Source organism: Aotus nancymaae, unplaced genomic scaffold (assembly GCF_030222135.1).
Source record: "Aotus nancymaae isolate 86718 unplaced genomic scaffold, 86718_ANA_hifiasm-v0.15.2.pri h1tg000036l, whole genome shotgun sequence".
Lineage (NCBI taxonomy): Eukaryota > Metazoa > Chordata > Mammalia > Primates > Aotidae > Aotus > Aotus nancymaae.
In genome coordinates, this window is record NW_026988450.1 from 51,976,256 (window position 1) to 51,989,312 (window position 13,057).

At 38.7% G+C, this 13,057-nt stretch overlaps 1 protein-coding gene across 3 annotated transcripts in view; it reads left to right on the top strand.

The window, feature by feature from the left end:
• Window positions 1-13,057, top strand: part of ATP6V1C1 (ATPase H+ transporting V1 subunit C1) — a 48,432-nt gene that overhangs the window by 9,077 nt on the left and 26,298 nt on the right. For all 3 annotated transcript variants that reach the window (XM_021675735.2, XM_021675736.2, XM_064384475.1), the window contains exons 2-3: window positions 9,729-9,899; window positions 11,250-11,317. In XM_021675735.2, coding sequence (XP_021531410.1) covers window positions 9,768-9,899; window positions 11,250-11,317 — 200 coding nt within the window. In that variant the 5' untranslated portion in view covers window positions 9,729-9,767. The remainder of the gene's footprint in view (window positions 1-9,728; window positions 9,900-11,249; window positions 11,318-13,057) is intronic.

Sequence of the window (13,057 nt, forward strand, 5' to 3'; positions counted from 1 at the left end):
TAGCAAGAGACTGTGTTAGTCTTATTTGTTGCCATAAAGGAATCTGTGAGACTGGGTAATTTGTAAAGAAAAGAGGTTTGTTTTTTTTTTTTTTGGCTCTCAGTTCTATAGGCTGTGCAAGCATGGCACCCACATCTCAGCTTCTGGTGAGGCTTTGGGAAGCTCTTGAGTCATGGCAGAGGGGAAGGGGAGCAGGAATGTTACATGGCGAGAGAAGGAGCAAGAGTCAGGGGAAAGGTAACAGATCTCATGGTAACTTCTTACTACAGGGAGGGCACTGTCTTTTCAACAATCAGATTTTAAGATGGCTTACTACAGGAAGGGCATCAAGCCATTTATGAGGGATCTGCCCCACTGACCCGGATACCTCCCCCAAGGCCCCAGCTCCAACATTGGGGTTTACATTTCAACATGAGATCTGGGGAGGATAGACATCCAAACTATATCACTATCCAAACTAAAACACAGTGAGAAAAACAACTGAGAAAAATGATTGAAAGCTCAGTGCCTGTGGAGCAGTATCAAGTAAGTACATGTGATCTTGTTTCAAAAGAAGGAAGAGGAAGCAAAAAAAAAGTGAGGAAAAACAATGGCTGAAAACATTTCATATTTGATGAAAACTATGAATGGATTCAAGAACTTCAGCAAACTCCAGGCAGAGTAAATACTTGTGACCTTGGGGTAGAAAGATTTTTCACATGCCACAGAAAGCATATATTTAAAAAAATTGATAAATCAGACATTGGCAGAATTGCAGATTTTTATTCAAAAGCATCATTAAGAAAAGTCAAGCCACAGATTGAGAGAAAATATGTAAATATATGTATTTCACAAGGAAATTGTGTCAAGGTTAGATAAAAATTTTGTGCAACTCAATAAGTGAACCCAATTTTTTTTTTTTTTTTTGAGATTGAGTCTCTCCCTGTCACCCAGGCTGGAGTGCAGTGGCTCAATCTCAGCTCGCCGCTGACATCTCCTGGGTTCAAGCGATTCTCCTGCCTCAGCCTCCCAAGTAGCTGGGATTACAGGTGTGCACCACCATGCCTGGCTAATTTTTTGTATCTTTAGTAGAAACGGTTTCACCATGTTGGCCAGGCTGATCTCAAACTCCTGACCTCATGATCTGCCCATGTCGGCCTTCCAAAGTGCTGGGATTACAGGCGTGAGCTACTGTGCCCAGCCTCATTTTTATATTTTTAGTGGAGGCAAGGTTTCACCCTGTTGGCTAGACTGGTCTTGAACTGCCGGCCTCAAGTGGTCCACCTGCCTTGGCCTCCCAAAGTGTTGGGATTATAGGTGGGACCCACCACACCTGGCTAATTTTTTATAAAGTTAAGTATACATTAATCATTCAACTTAGAAAATCTGCTTTTAGAATTTTTTATCCAAGAGAAAAACATACCTTCACAAAAACCTTTGTAGAAGAATGTTCATAGAATCTCTATTCTTAGTGGTCCCAAACCGGTAGTAACAATCCAAATGTTCATCAACTGATGAATGTATGAACAGACTATAGTAGATGTATGCAGTGGAGTACTAAGTAATAAAACAGATTGTACTACTAATACACACAACATGGACAGATATCAAAGACTTTCCGAGCAAAAGCCAGGTACAAAAGAGTAGGTAATGTATGCTTCCATTTACAGGGAAATTTTAGATCAGGCAAAACTAATCTATAGTGACAGAAAGCAGACCAGCATTTGCCCAGGGCTGGCAGTGAGGTAGGGATTGACTGGCCTGAGTGTGAGGGAAGGTTTGGGGATGATAGAAGTGTCCTTAATCTCGCTTTTGATGGAGCTCACACAGGTGTATACATTTGTCAAAAACTCATCAAACTTTTGTAATGGATGCATTTAATTCTATGTAATTTATATTTTAATAAAGTTGATTTTATTATAGACAAAACGGAAAGTGAGGGAAGCTAACCAACTATAAGCCAGGTGCTTGATGTTATCTCATTTAGTCCTCACGGTAGTTTTTGTTTATTCAAGAATATACAACAAATACCTTTTGAGATTCTACCATACTGGTCTCTGTGCCAGGTACTGAGGAGAAAGTGGTGAGCAAAAACTATCATGATTTTCATTTACCCTCCTGGGCAGTTTATTTGAAAGACAGACATTAGTAAAATGTTCCTCCCAGGGAAATACTGCAAAGAAGGTGCTATGAGAGCATATAATACATTAATCCTTAGCATATAATATATGCTTTCATATATCATGTGACACATACTACATAATCTATCTTGTGTAATATATAAGGCGCTTTACGTGCCCCAGTTTCTCTGTAACTACTGCCTCTCTAATGGGGTTTCTCTAACTACTAAATGAGTTAATACATGGGAAGTGGTTTGACTGGTGCTAGTAGGTAGGAAGCACCCAGTAAGCGTTGGCTGCTACGAACATTTGACAATCCTAGTTGTGTAACGTTGCAGGGGTACACCTGTACTAAGAGAACACTGGAGTAGGGCTACATATAGGGGAAGAGATGATGAGTTTGACTAGAAGTGTTGGGTTTTAGCTGCTTTTGAAACATCCAAGTGGAAAATGTCTTGTTGTCAGATGTGGATACTGGTTGGATATAACTCTAGATGCTGCAGAGGGCCCTGGGCTGGAGACATACATTTCAGAAAGTGTCCAGCATCTAGACTAGAATTGCCTCAAGTGTAGAGGAGATCATCAAGAAAGGTGCTGTACACACACATTAACACACACATTGACACACACGCATTAACACACACACACACACACACACACAAAGAAAAGGACATAGACCTGGCTCTGAGCCCCGAGGAACTCTACCTTTTAGTCAGTGTGCTTTTCTGATCATCATCTCCTCTGTTTAGCATATGATTTGCTACATTTATGCCTGACTTCCTTCATATTCAAGATAAAATAAAGGGAGATAATTAGGAATAAAAACAAGCAGTGAAGGAGGTGGTGTCAGGTTCTTGGTGAGTTGGTAACAAGTGGCCACCAATTTTGACAGTTTGTTTCCTTGCAGCTGAGAGAAAAAGGGAAATATGTTTAGCAACATGGATTCCATTTTCCGATGAATAAAAACATACATATTCATCTGCAAAGAAAAATTTTGTTTGAAACTAAACTTAAATTGTTGTTAAATTTAAGGGAGAATTTTTTTTTTTTTCGAGATGAAGTCTCGCTCTGTCGCCCAGGCTGGAGTGCACTGGCTCAATCTTGGCTCACTGCAACCTTTACCTCCTGGATTCAAGTGATTCTCTTGCCTCATCCTCCTGAGTAGCTAGGATTACAGGCGTGCACCATCACGCCCGGCTAATTTTTTTTGTATTTTTAGTAGAGACTTGGTTTTACCATGTTGGCCAGGCAGGTCTTGAACTCCTGATCTCAGGTGATCCACCTGCCTTGGCCTCCCAAAGTGCTGGGATTACAGGCGTGAGCCACTGTGCCCGGCCTCAAGGAGAAATTTTTTTACGTGACTTGTCTAAGTGACAAGTTGACAGTGGACATTGTTTAAAAATTGGGAAAACAGATTTTGCAAAATACTTATGATGTTACTGTCATAGGTGGTTCTTACATTCTTCCGTAGGTACTTAAGTAGCTTGTCTTTCCTATTAGGCTCTTTTCTTAGGGTTAGTTTGCTTTGACTAGCGGTAGAAGAACTGAGGCCATGGCTTTGCCTGAAGCACAGATAGTTCTTTATGAAGCCCTTTTTTTTATATTTTTGACTTTATTCACCCTTGACATAAAAGACAAAGGCTTACTTAGGAACCTGCAACTTTACCAATTTTTAATTTTTACTATAAAATAAGGGTTTTCTGAAGACTGAAAAACACTTTTGAAAAACGACTATATTTCTTGCCTTTGTTTTATCTCTAATGAGACTTTTTGATTGGTTCTGTCATTGTTATATTTGCATTTTATTTATTAATTCAACAGGCATTTATTAAGTCCTTGCTGTTGCCAGGAATTTAGTGTATGCTGGCTCTCAGGGTTTCACAGAGAAGATATGATTCTAGCCCTTCAGGATTTCTCAGTAAGGTGTAGATGAAAATATGTTATAAAAATGAGGGAGACTATGATGAGTGCATAGTAGGGGCATTTATAAAGTATAAGTAAGCAAAGGATATTTCCCATCTGGGTTACGGGGGAGAGTCTTGGGAGGTAGGATGGGGTGGGGCAGCAGCTAATATAGTCACCCCTGGGAAATGCAGCCACATGGAAAGAGGAAGTCTAGGTACATTATTTTATTCATTCTTTCTAACAGCTGTGTGAAGAGATGTGTTGTATTTCCACTTTACAGATGAGGAAACTAGTAAGGGGCTAAAGTCAGTTTTAACTGTTGCAAGACTCCAAAGTTTGTGTTCCGTCCTCCATGATCTGGCGGGTCCATCGAATCTCTAACATCTGATCTCTAATCTCAAAGTATACTTTGAATCTCGAATTTTGTGCGTGTGTGTCTTTTCGTTTGGAGGAATTTGTTCTTCTAGGAGGTAGGATAGTTTTAGATGCTGGGTGATGCTGCTTTAGAAATTGTGATGATCCTGGATGAAGAGAACAAGGAAAGGAAGCTTGGATCCCTTTATCAGACTTCAGAATTCCCTGGCCAACAGGGTGCTCTGAGCCTGGAACATTGGGTGAAGGTGTTGAAGGTTACATGTGGATCTCTCTTCAAGTATGAGAGCCCAGGCACACCAGAGCACAGAACATTTTTTTCTTCTAGTGTGACACAACAACAATGTGGCCTTTAGAGTCAAACACAACTAAATTTGAACCCCGTCTGCCACTTGTGTGATCTTGGGTAGACTACTAACCTCTCTTGTGTATTACTACCTATCTCATGGGTTGTAGTGAGAATAGACTAAAATGAGATGTATGAGAAGTGAAAAGCACAACATCAGACTTAGGCACCTTTTCCTTTCCTCTTCATCTTCCAGTAACTAGGCTCAAGTGAGGGCTCAGTTAAAAGCTAGAATTACAAGCACAGTGACTCTTGTAATCTCAACATTTTGAGAGGCTAAGGCAGGAGGATTACTTAAGGCTGGAAGTTTGAGACCAACCTGAGCAACATGTCAAGACTCCATCTCTACAAAAAATGCAATTTTTTAAAAAGCTAAATTAGAATACTTCTATCATATTCCTAGATGTTTTGTTCAGAATTTGTCATGACATTATTTCCTTTGATCCTGATAAAAGCTCAGTGAAGTAGATAGGGCAATATTATTTATAGATGAGAAATGGGGTCCTCTTTCCTATTCCTTGAAATCCTTTGGAAGCCTGCTAGAAGAAAAGATTTTCTGGAACTCTAAGTAGTATGATAGAGACATCTACTGTAGTGGCTCATAGGATTACAATCTTTGAAGAAGCTGCAGTTTAGATAATTTAGCACTATCAGGAAGAATTTAACACTTGATTTTATTACTTGCCATTTTCGGGGGAGAGGAGGTATAAAAATGTATCATTAAAATATACTTTAACGGAAAGCCACTTACATAAGATTATTATAATGAAACCTCAGTTTTCCAGAAACCACCATCACTTAGAAGATCTAGATTACTAAAAGAGGTTTAAAGATGCTATTAAATTTTCTAATAACTGAAAATGTTAAAGTTCAAGGTAGTCCTGTGAGGGATGTTTGTGCTAAAAAAGCTGATTCGGTAAGTGCAGGAGTATTAACTGGAAGAAACCAGAGATAGGGAAACAGCCAAGATCAAAGTGGCCAAAGGAAAGGGAAGAGGGTAGCCAGTTTTGGAGCAGCTCAGGTCAGGTGATCCACGTGTTGCGAAGAACAGAGACAGGATGACAAGGAGCCAGGAGATGGGCCCACGACATTTCAGCAGGAATTTATTTTAAAAAGCAACTTCTTGAGACAGGTTCTGGAGTTAGTACAGGTGTAGTCTGAGCTCCTACCCTTGCAACATTATACAATTAGATTGTTGAACGTATTGACCCCCAAATACTTTTTAAAATTTATTTTTAAAAAATAAAAATAGGCCGGGCGCGGTGGCTCAAGCCTGTAATCCCAGCACTTTGGGAGGCCGAGGCGGGTGGATCACGAGGTCAAGAGATCGAGACCATCCTGGTCAACATGGTGAAACCCCGTCTCTACTAATACAAAAAATTAGCTGGGCACGGTGGCGGGTGCCTGTAATCCCAGCTACTCAGGAGGCTGAGGCAGGAGAATTGCCTGAACCCAGGAGGCGGAGATTGCGGTGAGCCGAGATCGCGCCATTGCGCTCCAGCCTGGGTATCAAGAGTGAAACTCCGTCTCAAAAAAAAAAAAAAATAAATAAATAAATAAAAAAATAAAAAATAAAAAATAAAAATATGTTGATCTTGAACTCCTGAGCTCGAGTGATCCTCCTGCCTCAGGATCCAAAAATACTTTTAAAACAAATCCCAGACTCCAAAAGTATTGTCTACAATGTATTATACTTGGTCATAAGAAGATATAAACAGACCAGTAAGCATTTCTACTAGGTGTAAAACAGAAAGGTTGTACTTTCAGGATTAATTTGGTATCTAGATTATTCTCTGAATATCCCATTTGAAAGTTCACTGAAATTTTATTTTTAATAAATTTGCTATGCAATGTTATGTTTTAATTTGTAAATTAGATTCTTGTAACAATTTTAAAAAATATTTAGTTTTGAAGTATTTCGGATGTACAGAAAAATTTTAAATATTGCCAGTTGATGACATCCATGCTGACTTAGCAAGTATTAACATTTTGCTATATTTGCCCCAGATTTATTTAATGAAATCTTACATACAAAACTAAAGCTCCTATCTATGCCTGTTTTAGTATTTTCTGTAAGTATATGTAACTATGAACAATATATACCATTGTGCGTTTTTTCAGTTGTGGAAATAGAAACTCTTACTCTGCTGGTAGGAACTTAAGTTGGTAGGGGCTTTGGAGAACACTTTGGCAATACCCAAAAGAGTTGGCAGTGGTCTGTGTCAGTTGTCTCCTGCTGCGCAATAATCCACCCCAAAGCTTGGTGGCTTAAAACAGTGATTTCTTATTTCTCCTAATTCTGTAAGTTGCTGGGGTGGTCCCTCTGCTTGTTTTGCCTGGGCTCATTGATACAGTTGCATTCAGCTGGGAGATTCGCTGGGCTGGAGGGCTCAAAATGGCCTCAGTCACATGTCTGGTAGTTCACGCTGGTTGTGGTTCTCATGAGGCCTTGTCGCTTGCAATAGGCTAGACTGACTTCCTTATGTGGTAGTCTGAGGGCAGTGGTCCAAGAAACAGAAGTGGAAGTTGCACGACCTCTTGAGGCCTGAGCCCTGAACTCACAGTATGGCTTCCATGTATTTCGCTGGTCAAGCCAAGTAGCAAGGCCAGCTCCACCTTTTGCTAGAAGGACAGGCAAAGTCACACTGCATAGGAGCATGGAAAGACATGTCATGTCTATCTTTGAAGACATATCCTGTAATTCAGCCATTTTACCTATCCCAGAGAAGCTCTTTCACAGATATAGACATGTACACATTGTTCATAGCAGAATTGTTTACTATAGCAAAGACATAAAAACAATTTAACAGTCATTCCAGGAAAAAGTGGATAGTAAATTTTAGTTTATTCATATAATAGAATACTGTATATCAATTAAAATTAATGATCACTGGATAATTCTAAAAATAGGTTGAATGAAAAAATCAGGTTGGAAAAGAATATGGTAGTATATTATAAATAACCTTAAAGTTCAGTATTTGAAGTTTCTTGGGTAGGCTAATGAGGATTTTGCTTTTGCTTCTGTTTTGGTATCAAATCTTATCTTTGGATATCCTCATTAGAGCGTGGTGCTCGTGAGTAGCTTCTATCCTTAGATGGCCAGTTAAGCTGTGCTGTTCTCTGGCCAGACTGGCCATCACTAAAAAGCTTGTGTTTAGCTTGTTGGCCATTTGGGAAAGTGTAGCTCTTTCATTTCAGAAAGTATAGGTAAAGCTGATAAAGGTTTGACTTCATCAGTAACGTTAGAAAAGTCCTCGCACAGTACAGTTTCTTTTTTAAAAAATTTTCTCTATGGTTTCTTAACATATTCATTTAATTCCACCATCTACATCTGTACCAGTTTAACCTCCATTTCTTATCTGTAAATGGGAAGCATGATATTTATCTCATAGAGGTGTTGGAAAGATTAATCTAGATAATAAGACATTTAGACCGGTACTTTTTATATGGGAGATCCTCTATAAACAGTAGTTAGAAAATTAACAAGTATATAGGTTGGCATCTATGTTAAGTTCACTTTCAATGGTATTATAATGAGTAGGTGGGATTAATTACATACTCATTATAGGTAATTTAAGCAGATACTTTAATTAAAATGGGCTACAGCAATTATGAAGGTCCATTATGATTATAACATTTTACATTTTAAAGAAAATTTACATTTACAAACTTTTTTCAGATTCATTATCTGATTTTGTTCTCAGGACAACTTTGTAAGATAGTTACATTCAATTTAGAGACATTGAATATTAGTTTCGGGAGAGGCTGAATAAGTAGTGTTAGCAGAAGGCTTGTGTTGGTTCTCATGAAGGCACATTAAAGTGGAAATAATGGTACTGTAACACTTTGATTTTTATCACTTGTGTATATATGCTTTACCCACTTAGATTCTGATTAGATTTGTCTCTGTACTTCCCCACCCCAACTTCTGTGTGTGTGGGAAGGGGAAGGAGGAGGAGGAGGAGGAAAAGAAATTATAGAAGAGGCTTAGATGAATCTTAATGGGACTCTTTGAAAGGGGAGATCTGCAGCCCGCCTCTCAGATCCAAAAATGTCACATTAATGCCACTCTCCCAACTCCCTATATTTTAAAATAGCCAAGCAGATTGGCAAGATTTTTTTTGTTGTTATCGCAAATTTGTAAATGTTCAGTGGCAACTAAGTGTGTTTATTGAAGATTTGAGGAGATTTCTCTAGGTTGACTATGGATTAGAATTAACCACCAAATTGACTAGCCTTGTAGGATTTACTAAGCCAGTGTGACAAATTTATTTGGTGACTGCTGTTTATAAATGCATTGATTAAATTAAATTCTTTCTCCAAGATTAAAATTAGGCTTTTAAAAAAAATTTCCTATTTTGGTTGTATGCTTTAAAAGTTTAAGATAGGTTGGGTGCGGTGGATCACTTGAGGCCAGGATTTTAAGGCTGGCCTGGCCAACATGGCAAGAACCTGTCTCTACTAAAAATACAAAAATTAGCTGGACATGATGGCACACGCCTATAATCCTAGCTACTCAGGAGGCTGAGGCACAAGAATTGCTTGAACCTGGGAGACAGAGGTTGCAGTGAGCAGAGATCATGCCACTGTACTCCAGCCTGGGCAACAGTGAGACATTGTCTCAAAAAAAAAAAAAATTAAGATAAACCTATAAATTTGTAACTCTTCAACTTTGTTGGTTGAAGGAAACTATTGGTGGCTGGTATTTTGGGTAATCTCACTTCTTGACTATTTCACATTAAGGATGTTTTATAATGAAAAAAAGTAGGTACTTTACATATAAGGTTTTTATCACTCTTTCGTAGTATCATAAATAAATCATCTTTTCACCATTTATATAGATTTACTTCTAGGTCGGTAAATTTCACTTTGCTTGAGATCGTATGCCATTATTAGATTAGTTTTGAAACAGGTTATTTGTTATAACTTCTTCTGTGACTCTGAAATACTTTAGAAACAAATGATATTAAATGTTTTTTTTGGTTTTGTTTCGTTTTACATTTCAGAATCTCTCTTGATTTTTGAGGAAATACCCAGTAACAAACATGACTGAGTTCTGGCTTATATCTGCTCCTGGGGAGAAAACCTGTCAGCAAACATGGGAGAAATTGCACGCGGCAACTTCAAAGAACAATAATCTCGCTGTCTCTTCCAAGTTCAATATTCCTGACTTAAAGGTGAAGCTGCACTGTGCAAAATTGCATGAGTTCATCATCTAGGGGAGGGCCGGTTCTCTCTTTTAGTGGAAATGAGATACCCAGATTCCTTCCAAAGGAAACCTCCTCTCCAGCCATTGGCATGATTTAAAATGTACTTCTTTGAAATTTTAGAAGTAAACTACCAAAATGAATAACGTCTCTCTACTTAGGCTTTTTGTGCTTTTCTAAATGGCAATGAAAAATCTTATGAAAGTATTTGATGTATTACATTCACAAATGTGATTTTCAGAAGTGAAAACTCTTAGTAATATGTTTTCTTAAATATCGTAGTGAAGTTTTTGTTACTAAATTTATATTATGTTGTAAATGTGTTACCATAGCACCTACTTAATCACACTTGGCAAATCTAACCCACTTATTTAATCTAGTTCATCTATTTAAGATTACTGTATTAAAGATCAGTAATCTAGCAGCCTCAAAGTGAAGCAGGTGTCCAGTAATCAACTGATAGAACATTTGTAAAGAATGGAAAAGATCATGATACTGACATTTTGCTGGTTAACTGAGTGAGGGCAATCATAGGCAGCATTCATTTAAGAAATATTCAAAATGACTGATTCTTGGCAGGGTGTGGCGGCTCACGCCTGTAAACCCAGCACTGTGGGAGGCTGAGGTGGGTGGATCACCTGAGGTCAGGAGTCTGAGACCAGCCTGCCCAACATGGTGAAACCCTGTCTCTACTAAACATACAAAAATTAGCTGGGCATGGTGGCAGGCGCCTGTAATCCCAGCTACTCAGGGGACTGAGGCAGGAGAATCACTTGAACCTGAGAGGCAGAGGTTGCAGTGAGCCAGGATCACACCACAGCACTCTAGCCTGGGCGACAGAGCGGGACTCCATCTCAAAAATATAAACAAATACAATAAAATGACCAATTCTTAATATTTTTGGAGTTACAGATACCTTTGAGACAGGATGTTTCCTCCTAATCGTGCTCACTTATGCACAGTTTTGCATGCAGAATTTAATTACAGACCCTCTAGTGCACATCCATGGACCTCCTACTTAAGAGCTGGTGTTGTAAACTAAGACTTCACATGATCCAGTGTCATTGAACAGTACGAGCACAGACCTGTCTTTGAGGAGTCTTCAAGTCTTAAGTGGTGCTTATACCCATGAATTAAAGGATTATCTTGTACATATAAATAGCTTTGAAATGTCTGGCAAATATCTTTTAACTACACTTACACATTATGAAATAAAATAGGGAGAATTTAAGATTTGTGAGAACTTTCAATCAAGACGTATCATCTTTTTTTTAAAAAAAAAGGGTGCCGCCTAAATAACAGAATGTATTTTCCTTTTAGGTTGGCACACTGGATGTCTTGGTTGGCTTGTCAGATGAACTGGCTAAACTGGATGCATTTGTAGAAGGGTAATGTACTTACGTGCATGGAGTAGAGCAAAATGGGAGACACTTATTATCAGGCTACCTGGACATTGGGTTTATTATCACATATGTACTCTGCTTATTGGAATGGTTTTAGAAACAATGACTTTTTTCCCTTTGTATATCAATTTTATGAAGGTACAATTTACATAAAATAAAATACACCTGTTTGAAATATGAAAATACTGATTCTCTTTTTACTGTCTTTGTTAAGATATAGTTTACATGCCATGCATTTCACCTATTTCAGGTGTACAATTCAGTGATTCTTAGTGTATTCAGAGTTATGTAACCATTGCCACAATCAGTTTTAAATATTTCATCATCCTGTATTCCTAGTTACATTAGCAGTTACTTCTTGTCCCTCCTTGCCCCCCTCCCCCAGCCCCACAAATTGTTCTGCCACTATAGATTTGCCTGGTCTGGACATTTCTTGTAAATGGAATAGAATACATGGTTTTTTTGTGACTCACATCTTTTGCTTAGCATAATGTTTTATAGTTCATCCAAGCTGTTGCATATATCAATATTTCTTTTTTTTTTTTTTTTGGTGACAGAGTTTTGCTCTTGTTGCCCAACCTGGAGTGCAATGGTGCGATCTCCACTCACTACAACCTCTTCCTCCAGGCTTCAGGTGATTCTCCTGCCTCATCCTCCTGAGTAGCTGGGATTACAGGCATGCGCCACCACACGGTTAATTCTTTTTTTTTTTTTTTTATTAGAGATGGAGTTTCTCTGTGTTGGTCAGGCTGGTCTCAAACTCCCGACCTCAGATGATCCGCCCACTTTGGCCTCCCAAAGTGCTGGGATTACAGGCGTGAGCCACCGCACCCGGCCTCATTTCTTTTTAATACTAAATGATAATCCACTGTATATGTATACACACACATAACACATTAACCTATTCATCACTTGGTGGGCATTTAGTTTGTTTCCACTTTTTGGCTTATAAGAATAATGCTGCTGTGCTACACATTTGTGTACAAGTTTGTGTTCTTAGACGTTTTCATTTTTCTTGGGTATGTACCTAAGAGTGGAATTTCTGGGACATATGGTAACTCTATGTTTAACTTTTTGAGGAACTGACAGTTTTTTCCCAGAGTGACTGCACCATTTAATATTCCCAGCAGCAGTGTATGAAGATTTTCATTTCTCCACATCCTTGCCAACACTTGTTATTTGTCTTTTTGGTTATAGCCATCCCAGGGGTTATGAAATAATATCTCATTTAAAAAATTTGCACTTCCCTGTTGGCTGATGTGATGTGATGTGCTGAGTATCTTTTCACGTGTTTTTTGGCCATTTGTTTTTCTTCCTTGGAGAAATGTCTATTCAGATCCTTTGCTGATTTTTAATTGACTTGTCTTTTTATTGTTGAATTGTAAGAGTTCTTTATACAGAATATGCAAGATATAAATCCCCTATCAGAAGTAACTTGCAAATATTTTCTCCTATCTTGTGAGTAGTCTTTTTTTTTTTTTCTTGAGACAGAGTCTTACTCTGTCGCCCAGGCTGGAGTGCAGTGGTGAGATCTCGGCTCACTACAACCTCCACCTTCTGGGTTCAAGTGATTCTCCTGCCTCAGCCTTCCACGTAGCTGGGATTGCAGGCACTTGCCACAACACTCAGCTAATTTTTGTATTTTTTAGTAGAGATGGGGTTTTACCATGCTGCACAGGCTGGTCTCGAACTCCTGACATCAGGTGATCCACCCGTCTCAGCCTC